General features: G+C 35.2%; 1 protein-coding gene across 2 annotated transcripts in view; it reads left to right on the top strand.

Moving 5' to 3' along the window:
• The window catches only part of LOC132545933 (activin receptor type-1-like), a 38,981-nt gene that overhangs the window by 13,063 nt on the left and 6,483 nt on the right, over positions 1-19,435 (top strand). Inside the window, exons 2-7 of one of the 2 annotated variants that reach the window (XM_060209611.1) lie at positions 14,911-15,053; positions 15,788-15,998; positions 16,584-16,804; positions 17,116-17,215; positions 17,651-18,271; positions 19,091-19,221. In XM_060209611.1, the coding sequence (XP_060065594.1) occupies positions 14,911-15,053; positions 15,788-15,998; positions 16,584-16,804; positions 17,116-17,215; positions 17,651-18,271; positions 19,091-19,221 (1,427 nt within the window). Of the gene's footprint in view, positions 1-14,910; positions 15,054-15,787; positions 15,999-16,580; positions 16,805-17,115; positions 17,216-17,650; positions 18,272-19,090; positions 19,222-19,435 lie in introns of both variants that reach the window. The other variant, XM_060209610.1, reaches the window with a different exon arrangement.

Below are 19,435 nucleotides of genomic sequence, written 5' to 3'. Positions count from 1 at the left end.
TGTAGGTGGTATTAGTTATCCTCAGGATGACAGTTCTAGTTAACTGTGACGTCATCAGTAGAGGGTATTAGTTATCCTCAGGATGACAGATCTAGTTAACTGTGACGTCATCTCTAGGGGGTATTAGTTATGCTCAGGATGATAGTTCTAGTTAACTGTGACGTCATCTGTAGGGGGTATTAGTTATCCTCAGGATGACAGTTCTAGTTAACTGTGACATCTGTAGGGGGTATTAGTTATCCTCAGGATGAGAGTTCTAGTTATCTGTGACGTCATCTGTAGGGGGTATTAGTTATCCTCAGGATGATAGTTCTAGTTAACTGTGACATCTGTAGGGGGTATTAGTTATCCTCAGGATGATAGTTCTAGTTAACTGTGACATCTGTAGGGGGTATTAGTTATCCTCAGGATGATAGTTCTAGTTAACTGTGACATCTGTAGGGGGTATTAGTTATCCTCAGGATGATAGTTCTAGTTAACTGTGACGACATCTGTAGGGGGTATTAGTTATCCTCAGGATGACAGTTCTAGTTAACTGTGACATCTGTATGGGGTATTAGTTATCCTCAGGATGAGAGTTCTAGTTAACTGTGACGTCATCTGTAGGGGGTATTAGTTATCCTCAGGATGAGAGTTCTAGTTAACTGTGACGTCATCTGTAGGGGGTATTAGTTATCCTCAGGATGAGAGTTCTACTTAATTATGACGTCATCTGTAGGGGGTATTAGTTATCCTCAGGATGATAGTTCTAGTTAACTGTGACGTCATCTGTAGGGGGTATTAGTTATCCTCAGGATGAGAGTTCTAGTTATCTGTGACGTCATCTGTATGGGGTATTAGTTATCCTCAGGATGATAGTTCTAGTTAACTGTGACGTCATCTGTAGGGGGTATTAGTTATCCTCAGGATGATAGTTCTAGTTAACTGTGACATCTGTAGAGGGTATTAGTTATCCTCAGGATGATAGTTCTAGTTAACTGTGACGTCATCAGTAGAGGGTATTAGTTATCCTCAGGATGAGAGTTCTAGTTAACTGTGACATCTGTAGGGGGTATTAGTTATCCTCAGGATGATAGTTCTAGTTAACTGTGACGTCATCAGTAGAGGGTATTAGTTATCCTCAGGATGAGAGTTCTAGTTAACTGTGACATCTGTAGGGGGTATTAGTTATCCTCCGGATGATAGTTCTAGTTAACTGTGACGTCATCAGTAGAGGGTATTAGTTATCCTCAGGATGAGAGTTCTAGTTAACTGTGACATCTGTAGGGGGTATTAGTTATCCTCAGGATGATAGTTCTAGTTAACTGTGACGTCATCAGTAGAGGGTATTAGTTATCCTCAGGATGAGAGTTCTAGTTAACTGTGACATCTGTAGGGGGTATTAGTTATCCTCCGGATGATAGTTCTAGTTAACTGTGACGTCATCAGTAGAGGGTATTAGTTATCCTCAGGATGATAGTTCTAGTTAACTGTGACATCTGTAGGGGGTATTAGTTATCCTCAGGATGAGAGTTCTAGTTAACTGTGACGTCATCTGTAGGGGGTATTAGTTATCCTCAGGATGAGAGTTCTAGTTAACTGTGACGTCATCCTCAGGACATCTGTAGATTAGTTATCCTGAGAGTTCTAGTTAACTGTGACGTCATCTGTAGGGGGTATTAGTTATCCTCAGGATGAGAGTTCTAGTTAACTGTGACGTCATCTGTAGGGGGTATTAGTTATCCTCAGGATGAGAGTTCTAGTTAACTGTGACATCTGTAGGGGGTATTAGTTATCCTCAGGATGAGAGTTCTAGTTAACTGTGACGTCATCTGTAGGGGGTATTAGTTATCCTCAGGATGAGAGTTCTAGTTAACTGTGACATCTGTAGGGGGTATTAGTTATCCTCAGGATGAGAGTTCTAGTTAACTGTGACGTCATCTGTAGGGGGTATTAGTTATCCTCAGGATGAGAGTTCTACTTAATTATGACGTCATCTGTAGGGGGTATTAGTTATCCTCAGGATTTTGCAGGTTATGATGTCACATGATCTGTTTTACATTATATTATCAGTGATAACAAAAAAATGTTGATGTAAAATGTATTAAATTCTTCACAGAATAAAACAAGAAGTGATCGTGTGATAAATACAGTATTAAGGATTTTGTCGGGACTGATCTTCTTTGTGCCACGTTTTGTTTCTTATAATAGGCTATCCATACCTCTATACCATTAGTACATCTATTGTATCCCCAGCTGCAGGTATATAAAAACTGAAATGCAGACACATATTTTCGACCAAGCACATGTTGAAAACATATCTTATGCAATACATAACATATGTGCAGCAGACTTAACAAAGGTTTATATTTTATGATATGTTAGCCGAACGAGTCTGTCATTATGGTTTTGTAATAAACCTTTGATAAACCAATGCCTGGAAATAGTAAGTCCATCATCAATTCTGTATTATTTAAGTAGTCACTTAATGTAAGACAGTTGATTTCTTTTAACATGTTTTTCATCCTGATTTACAACTATATGACTTAGAAAAAATTGAGCTTTTCATTAATTCTTTTCATAATTGACAGTTTTGTTTTCTTTGATATATAATTATTTTCTTTGGTATATATTTAATATTAACAGTTATATAGAAATTTTATTAGATGTGTGAATGCATGAATCTAACTATACCCTAAACAGGTAAAGCCACATGTGCATGCCTGCCAATAAGTGGGGAGGTGCAGTATTTTGTAATAGGAACTCCTTTCTGCTGAATTACAGTTTGTAGTTACAGTCTTATAAAGGGAGATTACTGACTCATCACCATCAAATCCAGGAGTAACACCAATAAGGACAAATATTATTCCGAGATCAAACATATTTATCGTCACAAGATTACAAGTGCTCCCCAATAATGTGTTTGGCTTATGGAATAATCAATACTTCAGCTTTATTTGGTACATATTTTCTCTTTCCGAATGTTTTATCTGCATGAAATGAACCTTACAGATAAAATAATTCGCAGTGTTTTTGTGTCTGATATGTACTTTACGTACAGACACATATCCTAAACCATACCACCGGTATATATGGTTGTTTAATTTACAACACGTGAGTTTCATCTTTTGTTGGATTTGATTTGAAAGTACCTAAACCTCTCAGATGTAGCATTTGGTACAGGAACACCTGGGGTTCCTCTCGTTAACAAAGGTGTTTCAAAAAGTTGAAGGGGGAAAGAAGAAGACGTGAAGCAGCCTAGAGCGTGTGTATCAGATCTAAGTCGGTGTGACATGTCTCTATATGAAAGTAATCCCATGAATTACTCGCCTTCAAAGACTACACCAAGATAGGGACAAAAGATCATCAGACCAGGACTAATCCCTACACGACTCGCACTGACTTTCATTAAATTGGTTTACACTTGGAAGTTTTATGCGAAAAGTGACGATCTGAATGAAGATGAGACCCAAACAACCGGGAACACAGGGGAAGGCGTTTTATCGTATAAGCCTTTTATACTTTCTGATTTATAAATTTTATTATTGATGCATTAATCTGGTTTTCCTTCAATTCTGAATTCAAGACCTCCGGCCAGTTTTTATAATACATCAAATTTGAAAGTCATGAACCTAAGAGGTGTGTCCGATATGAATGCTTACCTTAAATTGTATGTACCATTTAATTCAGGAGTTGGGTATGTTTATGACTACCAATTAAAACCCTATTCTTGATTGAGCATTGATGTTTTTATTGAATATGTGATTAAACTTCTATACAAAATACAGGTATACTGTAATAATGGTGCTATACAGCCTATAAAGATAGGATACCAATTTAGCAAACATTGTTTCAACCATAGATTTTATATCAAAATAGTAACAGTATGATCAGAAATGACCTGTAGTGTTGAATTTTCAAATTGGGTTATCTCTGGTATGTCTGCTTGTTACTTGTTAGATATACAGGGTTTTGATGATCATTCCAGTTCCAGCAGCAATATCATAATAAATATGACACAATACATCTTTCTCGTCAGATTGTAACAAATATTTTAAAGCCATACTGCTACCTCTGTGTGGTTAAAAGCTATGTATTTCCCCACCTGTCATTGAGGAGTGTGATGTCACATGGCTCCCCCTCGCTGTCATTGAGGAGTGTGATGTCACATTGCTCCTTCCTGCTGTCTTTGGGGAGTGTGATGTCACATTGCTCCTTCCTGCTGTCTTTGAGGAGTGTGATGTCACATTGCTCCTTCCTGCTGTCTTTGAGGAGTGTGATGTCACATTGCTCCTTCCTGCTGTCTTTGGGGAGTGTGATGTCACATTGTTCCTTCCTGCTGTCTTTGGGGAGTGTGATGTCACATTGCTCCTTCCTGCTGTCATTGAGGTGTGTGATGTCACATTGCTCCTTCCTGCTGTCATTGAGGAGTATGATGTCACATTGTTCCTTCCTGCTGTCATTGAGGAGTGGGATGTCACATTGCTTCTTCCTGCTGTCTTTGAGGAGTATGATGTCACATTGGTCCTTCCTGCTGTCATTGAGGAGTGTGATGTCACCTTGCTCAGTCCTGCCATCAGTTGGTACTATGATGTCATGTGGCTCAGTCCTGTCACTGATTGGTTTTATGATGCCACCTTGCTCTGTAGTGCCATGAGTTGGTATATATAATGATATATATATAAATATATATTGGTATATATAAATATATATATATATATTGTGAGATATCACATTTATGCTGCTACAATTTGGCTATATATTTGAAGCTGATACTGACATTAAATCAGTCTTGGTACCTTCATAGACATTTTGGTCGAACTTTGTGAAACTGATTAAAATATCCTTTCAGAAAATCAATAATTCTTATTTAATTGGATGCTTTGCATGAAGCAATTACTGTTTTTTTTGCCTCCAACAAACAAGCCATAATTGAAAGATCGTAATCATGGCAGGAAAATAATTAGAAAACTGCACTGAGTCAATTCTGCAGCCAGTTTATGCAAATAAAACTGTTGAATAATGTAATTATTGTTTGTACCACTGAACTGCTGATGTCTCTAATTACTTGTTGTCTTGATACAAGAAATGCTGCAGTTCTGTATAACAACACCGCCTAATTTGGAAATTCTACATGTTTATAGTTTTAATTTACTGACATATGTTGTAAACTGTATTTCATATGTCAAAATATAATGAGATACATTTGTATTCTCTGAACCACTCCCTGCTCCCCCAAAATTTAAAAAGTAATAATGGCATGAAAAAAATATAATGGAAATGAGAAGTTTAAAATTGGATTTTCCTGGGTAATAAATAAAATGAAAATACATGTAATTTGAGACTTGTTATAATGAGATTTCAGGTAAACTTAATAGCTTTTTTTTTACCTGTATTTCCTTTTCTTGTCAAGTATTGGTTTATTTTTCATTAACACTTGTCAATAGAAGTTTTTTACATTTCATTAAAGAAAAGAAATATGGATCATAAAAAAATACAATGTTTAGTTTCATTTCTCAGAAGTTACCAAAGGAATGAAAGTTTGGGCTGGAATCTAATATGGGTTAGTTTTCGTACAGTAAGCTGTGAAACTTCAATTATATTAATCTATGGGATATGGGTTATGAACACACTTACTAACTGCATCAATTGAAAATTGTGAGATATAGTTAATAAAGTTAATATAGTGTTATATCAATATCACAATCTGAGACAGCAAAACGTTTTACCGTTCTCGTGGAATGGCTTAAGTTATTATCCCCCATGATCAGAAGGGCTTATATTACAGTTCTGCTGCCCATTTTTCATTTTGTTTCCATTTCAAGACAATGACTTCAGTTCCTTTTAGCTGATCAAACTTAAACAATATACACAAGTACTGTCACAAAAAACAGATAATTGGTCCAGATAGCCATTTCTTGACAATATCAATGCCAGTTCCAATAGACCATGAGGAAACAAAAATATATACACAAAGTGTTTTTAGGTCATCTGACTGAAGGGTCTGATGACCTATTGTGACCGCCTTTTGTCTGTCGCGTTCATCGTACGTTGTCCATCTTAAACATTTTTAACTTCTTCTTAAGTTCTACATGTCTCATTGAGCTGAAACTTACCTAAAAAGATCGTGACATGATCCTGACCAAAGTTTGTTAATTTCGGATTGGTTCTAAATCCAACATGGCCGCCATTTTGAAAACACATTTTCGACTTCTTATCAAGTTCAAAATTTGAAGTCTTGTATTTTATGTCAGATGATTGTTAAGGCCCATGGGCCTCTTGTTATTGGGAGTGCTTGACAGGGATTGATTTTCAGGTCAAAAAGTCAAGTGTCAAGGTCACTGTTATTATAAATAGTTCTTTAAAAGATGTTGCCTAATAACTTAAGTTTCTTTTGGTATAATTAACTAAATTCTTGATACTTCACTACCGACATTACTTGCTTTCTTCAATGACCATGCTTTTAATGTTAAAATGTCAGATAATGTCAAGGCCATTTACTTTAGATAACTGATCAAAATTTTGACTGTGTTAAAGGGTCCTTGTTTTATTGTCATTAATCATCTTCTCTGTTACCTTGGTTTAGGATCTGTGTATCACAGTGGATATTCAACTACATATACATCCATTAAAGCATTACCTCAACAGGTGACCAGTATTGTGTTGTCTAGTAATTATTAAAGGTTATATGTAGACAAATCTACTTGTAATTTACACCTGGGCTGAAGTATTGTTATAAGAACTTGTTTTGGAGGTTTTAAGGTAGGTGTACTATTGACCACCTGTACATTTGAATACCTGTTGATTAATTTGAGGTGTATTGTAGACTTACACCTGGGTTTCTGATACAATGTGTATTTATATAAGCCCAGGCGTGAGTACTGTGTTATTTCTGGTGCTTACAGCTACCCTGAGGAGCCAGGTGTTAAATGCAGACACAGGTACAAAAGCCCAATTACTCCGTGACAAAGTCAGCTTTGTTCTCAAGTGTCCAACACGTACAACATGGCAAACTTTCCCCAGCATTAAAAGCTTAACACATGATTGCAAACATTCTGAAGCTGATTTTTTTTCCAGAGAATTCAAGGAAAATTGGAATAATTCTACATCTATGGTCCTTTAATGGATATTATCAGTCCATGGACTTGTGATTTCAGTAATTTTATGTTATGTATTTAGGACAGAAGGTTTGTGTTTATTCTTTTCCAAGCTAATCAGGTTTTGCATTTGGCCACACAAACATTTTTCTCTGCTGGTCACCAGAACTATGGATGTTGTTTACTGACCAAGCATTGACCAGTGAAACTATTCACATGTAAATGTTTACAGCGGTCAGGAATATGGACATTGTCCACATTTCAAACTCTTAATACATTATCTCTTACGAAAAGTTATTTTTTCTCACACCCGTTTTAAATCAATTTAAAGCAGACTGGGAGATTGTGAAGGCTCGGAACGTTTAAACTATTATCCTGTAACCATTTGAATGTTTCGGTGAATGTTTACTTAAAGATTAGTGGTGATCCCCACATCAATTCTGACACATTAGGTGTTGAAAGCCCATCTGGTGATTTATATAAGCAGGCCTGGTTTCAAATGCCTGCAGAGGGAAAACTAACATGAAAATTTGCCCAAACTCTTTTACTTCGATATATGTAAGAAATCTAAAATTTCTCCCTATGTTTTCCCATGAAAGTATACTTTAAAGGATATCTTATTTTTAAGTGAAAGTTCACTGAAACATCTTATTTATAAATTTCTGTTCTTCGTGTTTTGTCTAGACAGTTTAAAAAAAGAATTAGGAGATGTTATTAATGTAATTAAACAGTGAAAGTTGTGACAACATGGGATGTTTTCAAATGAATGGGCTATGTACTAGTCTGAACTAAATATAAACAATTTCACCATGAAATATCAAAATTTAAATGTGAAGGAAAACAATTGAATCAAGAATGTGTTGTTGTAGATTAGTCATATTCATTGTAAAAAATTGGTTCAACTTTTTCGTAATTAATTCTGCAAATGTTTGATAGCTATACAACATGTTGGTACTGTATATACATGTGATATGTACCTATTCAATAAAGAGCCAGTTATAACATTGCTATAGAAATGAGAAAAGAATCAAATTCTAGTGTTTCCTAATTATTAAAGCATCACATTTTAGTCGGCATTCACGATATCCATAAATGCCAACTGGAAGCAGTTTTATGTTTATATAATATCTTTTTGTCATTTAGGGATGCAAACTCAAATTGTCACTTACAATATTCCTATACCCTTAACTGACATAGGTAATGTTATAAGTATATCCATGATAGGATAGAACAGAGAAACAGCAGAACTGTGGCTCTCTATGTTTCATATAGCAGTAATTATATGTTTCATATATCAGTAATATTGAAATAAAATCTTTTGATATTCAATAGAGATCTCATAATGACGTGAATGTCATTTTAAAAATCACTGATCTGTAAATGGTTGTATTTGTTTAATAATGTAGATCTAGCCTTCTGAAGATTATTTTTTTTTGGGGGGGGAGGTGGGGAGGAGACGTTGGACCCTGTTCCCATTGAAATTATTTTGTATTAAAGCCACTTTACCAGACTTTAAAATTTGATTCTGGAAATTTTCTTCAGAATTCATCAATTTTCTTCCCATAATGTAGTTAAAAAAATGCAAAACATTTAGAAAAAAAGGGCCGTTAGATGACTGACGACCATTTTCAACTTGTCCTCTGAAGTGTCGATTGATCTCTTGTCTAAAAGGCATGCCTGAGAAGTCTGGTAACATTAAAGATCTATTTTGTTCCAAGTTTGTATTTAGCTGGTGATATTGGTCATCGAAATTTCTATATATATCATAATTATGATTCCCATAATGACTGCTTCTGTTGTTACAGCTATATTGCTGGAGAAGACACTTAAACACAGCATCTTAATAGCCAAGGTACAGGCAAACACAATTCAATTAGCTTGTTACAGCATCTAAAATAACCTGACTTTTCTGCCATTTTCTTGGGATAATTCAATATAGTTTTTCCATCGGGCCATTATCAGGAAAAAAATTAGCTGTTGAGATGTGGGAGTTGGCTTGTGCCCAGTCTCTAGAATGTACTTGTACTTTTAGGTAGGGTTGGGTCATCTTTTAATGGGTTGAGGTGAAAATGGGTTTTTAATGGAATTCTGAATGATTTTAAGCAGCTGGAACCTTTTGACCTAATACTGTATACATGGGGAAGACCAGTAGTTAAACCTTTGCCGTTTCGACCTTGTTCAACTCTATACATGGGGAAGACCAGTAGTTAAACCTTTGCCGTTTCGACCTTGTTCAACTCTATACATGGGAAAGACCAGTAGTTTAACCTTTGCCGTTTCGACCTTGTTCAACTCTATACATGGGGAAGACCAGCAGTTTAACCTTTGCCGTTTCGACCTTGTTCAACTCTATACATGGGGAATACCAGTAGTTTAACCTTTGCCGTTTTAACCTTGTTCAACTGTATACATGGAGAAGACTTTTGAAATAGTTGAACGATTACCGTTTCACCTTTATCAACTGTTTACATGAGGAAGACTTTCGCAATAGTTTAACCTTAACTGTTTCACCTTTATCAACTGTATACATGGGGAACACTTTTGCAGTAGTTTAACCTTTGCCATTTCACCCTTTATCAACTAAGGGAACGTAAAAGTTTGAAGTTCGAATGTACATATATGTTTATTTCGGTGAATTTATTACTGAATTAAAATGTTTCACACAAAAGTAAAATCTTGGTAAAGATTGGGAAAGGGGAGGGGGGCTATTTTTGAGTATGTAATGAAACCATGAAAAATAGTCATCTCAAAAAATAATCATGATTGTCTTTGAAGATACATTCATTTTGTTTCAACAAAAATTTGAACTATTGAAAATAACAAGTATTTATTGGTATATGCATGTAATTTTGCTGAGTAGCAATAGAAAAGGGCAGGCTTGTAACCAGACATTTGTTTCTGCTGGCTAAAAATTAAAAGTCAAATATTTGGTAGCTTACAGAGGTGATACACCATACAGCTTGTCTCCTATAGTTCATGTAATATTTTTATGCCCCCAGATCAAAAAATTGGGAGCAAGTTGATTTTTTTTTAGTCTGTCAGTTTGTTGTCTCTTGCCAACTGTTATCACGTTTTGACCATGTGACCTTGACTGTGACCTTGACCTACATTTAAAATATTTTAAGATTGGCCATAAATATTGAACTAAAACTATCAATGAAGTCATAAGTGTAAGCTACCAAATATTTGACATTTAATTCGGCAATACATATTTAGCTAGCAGTAAACGAATGGCTGGTAGGATGCAAACATTAAATTTCTTGTTTCTGGTATCATATACCATAGAATCATAAATTTATGGTGGCTCAAGTTTTGTGGGTTTTTTTACAAAAATATACCTTTATGTTGGCACTTTGTTTTCACTTGCTAAACCCACAAGTCCTAAGAATCATGTCAATTTTCATCTGCTTATTATTTCGTGGACATAAACCACAAATTGTATGAAAATGAAAAACCCATGAAAATTAATGATTTTACTATATATATATATCGCAATTTCAATATAACATAGAGAGAACTTAGCAATCCTAATGGGTGGTCCAATTCCAAAATGATAACAATTTACTTGTTGGTTTGCTATTCAGTGCCACGACCTGTACAGGTGCATGTTTAAATTTAGACTGTTTTGACTGCAGCAGATAGATAATGTAAGAAGACTGGCACAAGTGTACAAGTGTCTCGTTAAGTCTAATGGTATTGTCCCTCCAATAAATGTTGTTAATTGATTCTTTATAAAAAAAAGTTTGGCCTATTTTCCTTTCAAGACATTGAAGGTTTTAGTAACAGGTGGGTCTGTCATTAATTCAAATATATTCATACCCGAGACCATTACATCTCTGCTTTGTTCGAGACACGTCTCAAATTTGTAAAAAAAAAGTTAGGTTTTAATTAGGGGGAAATGATCTTCTCAAGCGATATTGATGTGTTTGTATTTTACATTCAATCCATTCATGGTGTTGTACTGAGATTTCTAATACCTAAAAATTATAGCACAAAGCTTTTCATAACATTTTACGGCTTGTTAAAAACAGGAAATTTCGTTTTGATCAATGGGAGAGAAAAATGTACACTTTTGAGTGATCCTATTAACACTAAGATAGAGTTTGGAGATTAAAGGTTTTTATGTTGTGTAGTTTTACATAGAACTTCTGTTTTCAATAAGTTTGGCATCAAGAGCTATCGAACCTTCTATTGAAGTGATCGCTCTGTTGCAGACAATCACACTGTCCGAGTATTGTTGATTTAAACGTGAGCAAGTATAACCTTTTAATAGATGTGTTATTAGATTTGATTGGAAATAAAGTAATTTTGAATTAATGCTAATCATTGAGATAGGAAATTACGGTAATGTTAGTTTTCTTATTTAAATTGAAAGTAAATCAAATCTATTAACTTTTAAAAAAAATTGATTGAAAGTTGACTGAGCTTTAGATGATGTGTTTGTGTGGAACAGAACAAATATATTTCTTCACTCTGGACAATGGCGATCAGATGGAAACTTGTAAACATAATACGCTGGTGCCTTCATGTCTCATCTGAAGTACTCAGCTTTGTGAGGCCAACGCATCCCCCAATTGCCTAGCGCGGCAGAATTGATACAGGTTCTCGGGAACAACACTGAGGACTCGGATCGACAAGTCGCTCCCACATTCTCTCAGCTACTTGACAGTGAAATAAAACATAGCCAAACAGGGTGGAATATATATAAAGCCTGGGCATTGATTTGCAAATAGGTAAATCAATGGGAAATAACAACTTAAGAATTAAAAACCTTGGGACATGCTGTTTTTTGAATACATTATTTTTTCTTCCTTTTTTCTAAGGAAGTAAATCCATCCATGAAAGGCGTAACTAAGCTAGAATAGTTGTCACTACTGGAACAATTTGATGGTGCTTGTTGTTAAAGCGCCTTGATCTATCTGATTTTCTCAGACGTGGTCGAGGGATATTTGTAATGTGGATACAGAGAACCGTGAGCTTGATTATTACATTATATTAAGGCTATATGCCACTCAACATATTATCAACTTCCTATTAAGAAAACTGAAAGCTGTCCACAGATTAGGATCGTTAATGTCTTTGATATTCCTAAGAGGCTTATAATTAGATGGCTTTGTTTGGGCATGGACAAAATAAAATCTGATTTACTATATGTAAGCTATGCTGGTTTATATACACTCCTCAATTTTGATCATAGTTCTACAAACAAAGAATCACTACCTTTACATATACTAGATAATATTTGTGTCAAGGCTGTAGTAGTTGATATGGAAAATCCTTTATCCCTTTCTTTCTTAACTTAAAAAATTTATGTTAGGATGTTGTTTGTTTGTAATTTTGTTTTGACCAAGGCACAGACGTGATCAATTTATAGTGGTGATTCATTTTAGTAGCTTCCTTACTGAACAACATGAGAAAGGTCCACCACATTCTATCTAAAGCAATTAAGGTTTTTAAAGTTTAATGAATTACAAAACCGCAAATAATACCACAGGACAAACCATTATTTAGCAGGTTCTTAAAAAACACAATATCTACTCCACACATATTTGAATATAAAAGGTTTCTGAGATAAACGATGTCACTGACGTAGACGTAATTTAGTGTTATTTAGAGACAAATCCTTTAACGAGACATCAAATTGTTTATGTAAAGTAATGTATAGATGTAAACATATGTAATATAAATTTTACTGTGGTCATTGTTTGGTTCTGGTATATAATTTGGTTGACAGCAGTATGTATGGGACAGAGCTTCTGAAATAAGTGTGCCTACTTACTTGGATATAAGTGATTATTTCCTGAATGGATGAGTGTCACTTAGGAAGACATTAAGTTATATACTATAATTATCCTGCCTTGCCTCAGATTCAAAATCAAGTAGCTTATTATGGGATAGTGTAAAAATGTTTAGCTCACCTGGCCCGAAAGGCATTAGGCATATCTTGTCTGTCATCTGTCGTGTCAACCTTTTCCACAAATTGCTACTAGTCATGAACAACTGAGGGGATCTTGACCAAATTTGTTCAGAAGCATCCTGAGGGGGAAGAGGAACATTTTTTGTATAAATGATGTGTCCCAGCCCCCCCCCCCCCCCCCCCCCCCCCAGCCCCAGGGCCTGAAGGGTGGGCCCAAAAGGGGAAATTTGGCTAGTCCTTTAAAATCCTACTCCTCCTTATGGAACGATTGGATTTTACCAAAATTTGATCTGAATCAGTTTTGCATAAATGGTTGATCTCGGCCCCCTGGGGTTTTTGGTGATTTTACAATGGATGGTAAGATGTAATGAAAGAACACGATTTTTACAACAATTTCTATCCGGGCTTCAGCTCATGATCTTGGAAATATATAAGCCCTCTTACTGAGAAACAGTGTAAGATGCTACCATTGTAGGATTAGCTTTTTTCCTCAAAAAAGAGAGTTTGGATGTTGTTTTAATTGGTCAATATATGATAGTCCATAACAGAAATTGTCACATACAATGTTATGCATAATAAACTTGCCATATTGCATTTTTGTGTTGTATGTACCACAGATTCAATATCCCCTGACTAATGTATTTGATGTGTAGTACTTAGTACTTACAGGAACTTCTGAAATCATGTGACCCTGTTGTCTTCTGTATTTCATGAAGTCATGTGATCTTGTTGTCTTCTATATTTAATGAGGTCATGTGATCCTGTTGTCTTCTGTATTGCATGAAGTCATGTGACCCTGTTGTCTTCTGTATTTCATGAAGTCATCTGATCCTGTTGTCTTCTGTATTGCATGAAGTCATGTGACCCTGTTGTCTTCTGTATTTCATGAAGTCATGTGATCCTGTTGTCTTCTGTATTTCAAAAAGTTATGTGACCCTGTTGTCTTCTGTATTTCATGAAGATGTGATCCTATTATGATCTATAATACAGGAAGTCATGTGATCTTGTCTTCTGTATTACACTGAAGTCATGATGGCTCTGCTATGCTGTGTAATACAGGACCTCATGCAACTGTTCTTTATTGTTTAACATTATGTCATGTGACCTTGTTTTGTTCTGCAATACAGGAAGTCGTTTGACCTTTTTGTGTTTTGTAATACAAGTAGTCATGTGACAGAGTTTTCTTCTGTACAACTTTCTCTGAGAGTGCATTATGGTACACCAATAACATATCTGTAAACGGCTCATGCCACTTCATGATTCTTGAAAGATGTATTTGTGTAAACTAAAGTATTTCATAATTTTTCTGTTTTGTAATTTGTGTATTTATTTTGAAAATAAATGTTTGTTTATCTGGAAAATGACTACATTAGTTTATATGATTATAAAGGTTATATTATCGTGGAAAAATTAACTTTGAGTAAATAGCCGCGAACGGTCATGTTTACATTTTGATACTGTCACTTTTCAACTACTAATGTGTTGATGTACTGAGATATCAGTGATAATTAGTAGTAAATTGGCTACAATATCAGCACATAACCTCTTAAAAAGTGCAAATGATGTTTTCTATGCTGATCGATGGCATACAAAACAGTCTACAGCTGTGGCCTTCATTGGTGCAGTCAAGGAAGCCACCATAGTTTTGCACAATGTCCAACTTTGACCCTAACCGCGAGGTCAACTATTGGTAGCTGTTTACTGAGGTTTATTGTGACTGTTAAGGAAAGACAACTCTTGTAGAGATTGCTGTACAACAGGAAGCCATTGTGACCCTGTAGTGATCTATAATTAGTGCTAAACTTACTGGTCGTTGTGTCTCCTATATTCTGCTCTGGTGTTCAGGGTAACCCATATAAAATCATAATTTGAAAAATCGTAATTTATATTTAATTATTTCTTGTTGTTTCTTGACAGGTCACAAACTTGGCCCACCTGATGATGCTAACCTGACTGCCTTTGCTGATCAGGAGCCATCTGAGTACAGGTGTGCATGCCTCCCGAAGAATGATAACCAATGTGACAAAAATGGCCACTGTATGACCATGAAGGGAGCCGGGGTAAGTTATTATGGTTAGGTCACTGTGAAGGGGCCGGCGTTTCTTAAAATTAAAGTCTTTATCATAATGACGAGAGTGTGATAAGTTTTATCACTTAGCGTAGATTTTATAAATAATAAGTGCAGATCTGGTTAGGAATATCCTTTTTTACCAACCTTGGTTTTGGAAGAAAATATAACCAGAACTTTTAAAAAGTTACATAATGTACTGGTGATATTAAAGCTATCTCGCTATGTCATTTATAGTCAATATGGGCAGAGTCTATTGAAGTCTTTTCTGAAATGAATTCTTCATTATGGACAGTACTATGCTTCAGGTTGGACAACCCTTTTGATGATGAACCCTTTCTGTTTCTATATCCAGGGTTCTGGTTTTCCTCAGCTAATATCTCCTTGAAAATATCTTGTATGAAAATTCCTCAAGGAATTTCAGAACATCCTAGCCGATGCCTTCCTCCTGTTCCTTGAGAAAATTTTATACAAGCCATTTTTGAGGAGATATCAGCTGAGGAAAATCTCGACTTGAGGAAATCTCAAGTTGAGATGTTTTATACAAGTGGGGCCTGATATCATAATAGTCACACCATGGATGGTATTTTTTTCGTTTTAGATAATGCATCTTTTGAGTAAGTTAATATACTGGCATTGTCACACAAATGTTTATAAAGGGCAGTCAAATAGCTTTATTGTTAACTGGCATGTTAATGTGTTACTATGGTTTTGTCTTTTTTGCAGTGCTTTACCAGCAGAAAACTGGTTAACAGTGTGGAAATAATATCTCAGGGTTGTGCACGAAATGATGAAAACCAAAATATGAACTGCCAGGGTCGGCGTCGTAAAGGATGGGAGATGGAGGGTGTCATTGCTATGGCATGCTGCGTCGGTGACCTTTGTAATGACCCAATACCCACTTTCTCGTCACACGAGTTCAAAGGGAGTGATCCAGGTAAGAGACTAAGCATCTAAATTTTTTCCAAACTTGTTGAGAATAAAACCTGCTTTAAAATCATTACGATAAATAAGCTGTTGCTGATAATAGTAAATGGGAAATCTTAGTTTTTTATCACTGAAAATTACATGGTGAGTCTACTTGGATTAAATACATCACATAACTACCATGTGAAGGTTTATATTGTTTCAATAGCATCATGACACCATCAAAGATAAGGATGTCGAATGATAATATTGCCAAATAAGATTTTATTCCAGTCTAAATATTTTCATAAATATTGGCTAAAATATAGATGTGTTTTAAACAGAACATTTCACTTGTATCCATTTCATATGAGATTTATGAAACTCTAATATTTCATTTTATCTCTCCAAAGTCTCGGAAAATGGAAAAATCTCAGACTTATTTTTTACAAACCTTGTATGAATGAAAACTTGATTAAGATTTTCTCCATATAATTTATGGTTTACTCAGAATCATCATTTCTCCCTACATGTTTCATTAATTTAGTTGTTAGGTCAGATCAAATAATGACATATGTACATGTCACAATTAACACACAATGTCATATTCCAGTAGTGAATAAGGAGGAGGAAAGCAGTTTCCATTTTGAACTGTTCCTAGCAATTGGTGTTCCCATTGTGATTCTTATTGTGGCCTTGCTGGGAGTCTGGCTTTTCTTCAAACACATTCGTAAGAGGCGCCGGGAGTTTCATGAGAATCTGCGTGTTCGAGAGGAACTTTTGCCTGAGGAATACGGAGGCATTCGTGCGACCCAGGTTGGAGATAGTACACTAAAGGTAAAAAATTATTGTTAATAAATTCAGCCCTGAGGATTTTTTACGACGATATTTCTGTTTTTGAAGTATATGAACAGATATTTTAGAAATAATGATACTTTTTGGTGACTTCACTGTTTTGCCGAGTATGATGAGTAAATAACTAATGATGAGTATCTGTTGATATTTCAGTTTACTTTTATAACTCTCTGTGCAGTTTGAGATGAAATTGATATCTATCACATGATCATTGTCAAACTCAAGTTTATATCAACAGAAAAAAAGATGTTGATCATAATTGAATTGAAAACAAAATATTTTGTGTCCAACAGGAAGTATATGATCAGTCATGCACATCAGGAAGTGGTTCAGGTTTGCCTTTCCTTGTTCAGCTGACCGTGGCACGACAAGTGACCCTGGTGGAATGTATAGGTATGGATTGATTGTATGTCTCTTATGTGACAGGGGAAGCAATTCCTATTAAAATAGACATTTAGATGATTCAGTGTGAGAAGGAAAGCAACTCATCTTAAAATAGAGGAAGTAACTTCAATCAAAATAAAATCTTAAAATTTGAAATAAATGAGGGATTATATGACCGAATTCAGTGTTATAAGTAGCAGGTGGAATAAAATTTTCCTGAAGCCAAACTGATTTCAAAGCAACAACTCAGATTCAAGATAATATTTTTAATTCTTTGAAGTGTGATATTTTTTTTCTGCTCTAACTTTTAAGATTTATGTTTAAGACCTATATCACATGAATTATTGTGATCATTGGTGGTATTCACACTCAGCAACCTTTATCATAATAAACTTGTTTTCAATAATAATTCCATTGATCTTTCTGTTTCCTGTATTACTACAGGAAAAGGAAGGTATGGAGAAGTTTGGAGGGGGCGCTACCACGATGAGAATGTAGCAGTGAAGATATTTCTGTCACGTGATGAAGCCAGTTGGTCAAGAGAAACAGAAATCTACAACACTTGTCTGTTGCGTCATGACAACATCTTGGGATATTATGCATCTGATATGACCAGTCGTAACTCGTGTACACAGCTGTGGTTGATCATGCATTACCATGAGAATGGCTCTCTGTACGATTATCTACAACGTACTATCCTTGACCATGAATCTATGCTTCTTCTGATGCATTCAGCTTCCGCAGGACTTGTCCATCTCCATACAGAGATCATTGGAAACCAGGGGAAACCTGCGATTGCTCATCGGGACATCAAATCTAAAAACATTCTTGTTAAAAGTGATGGTACATGTTGTATTGGTGACCTTGGACTAGCTGTGACACATTCACAAGAAAACAACAAGATAGATTTGGGACGGAATAATAAAGTAGGAACAAAGCGTTACATGGCACCAGAGTTGCTGGAGGAAACATTGAATCCTTATTTCTTTGATTCATTTAAAGCAGTCGATGTTTATGCTTTTGGTTTAGTACTATGGGAGGTAGCTCGGCGTTGCACAATTGGGGGTGAGTGATTTAGAATCCTTGCTATTGTAGAAAAGTGAAAAAGGTGGTGTGAAAAGAAGACTTGTAAATTGTGAATGTAAATCATATAATTGCTGTGTTAAATTAAATGTTATGATGATGAACATGTCAGACTAGGGGAGATAACTCTGTTTGCTTTGTATAACATCCAAATATTTAGTTACTAGTCATACATGTTGCACAAGTAAGCTCTTCAAATGCGAGGGACGCAAGCATTAGTATTTTTTTTTTAAATAAGACTAATCATACACAGTGAACATTAAGACTGGCTAACCTTTGTTTTAGTTTTGACACAGTCTAAATATTTACATTGACTAACATTTCTCTCAGTTTGACACAGTCTGAATATTGACTAACCTCTCTCTTAGTTTTTAAACACAATCTGAATATTTACCTTGACTTGCCTGTTTGTTTTGACATAGTCTGAATATTGACTTACCTCTCTCTCTTAGTTTTTATATGTAATCGGAATTTAATACCTTGGCTAACCTCAGTCGTAGCTTTAACATTGTCTGAATATTAACATTGATCATCTTCTCTTAGTTTTGACATAATCCTAATATTTACATTTACTATCCTGTTGGGTTTGACATAGTCTGAAGTCACCCTCTGTGTAACCAATTAAATATTGTAAATTGAAATGCTGACATGTAATTACACTAGATATGGATAATATCAGGAAGATTAAAATGTTACACTTTTTAATTTTTTAACTCTTTCTTTATCTATGACCATCAAACATTACTTTGTAATTAATGGCAGAAATAGATATAAAAATCTATGTTGCTACATGTTCTTTAGGTATAACAGAAGAATATAAACCTCCTTTCTGGGATGTGGTGCCGTCGGATCCTTCATTCGAGGATATGAGAAAAGTGGTGGCTGTGGATACACAGAGGCCAATGGTGCCAAACAGATGGACGTCAGATCCTGTAAGTAACTAATTACATTGTAATGGTGATGTTTACAGTAACTAATTACATTGTTATCATGATGTTTACAGTAATTAATTACTTTGTAATCATGATGTTTACCATTACTAATTCATTGTAATCATTATGTTTACATAACTAATTACTTTGTAATCATGATGTTTACAGTAACTAATTACATTGTTATCATGATGTTTACAGTAACTAATTACTT

This window comes from Ylistrum balloti, unplaced genomic scaffold (assembly GCF_031769215.1).
Source record: "Ylistrum balloti isolate Yb309-2 unplaced genomic scaffold, AGI_CSIRO_Ybal_v1 Utg369868, whole genome shotgun sequence".
NCBI classification, from domain to species: domain Eukaryota; kingdom Metazoa; phylum Mollusca; class Bivalvia; order Pectinida; family Pectinidae; genus Ylistrum; species Ylistrum balloti.
This window is presented reverse-complemented; position numbering and strand designations above follow the sequence as displayed.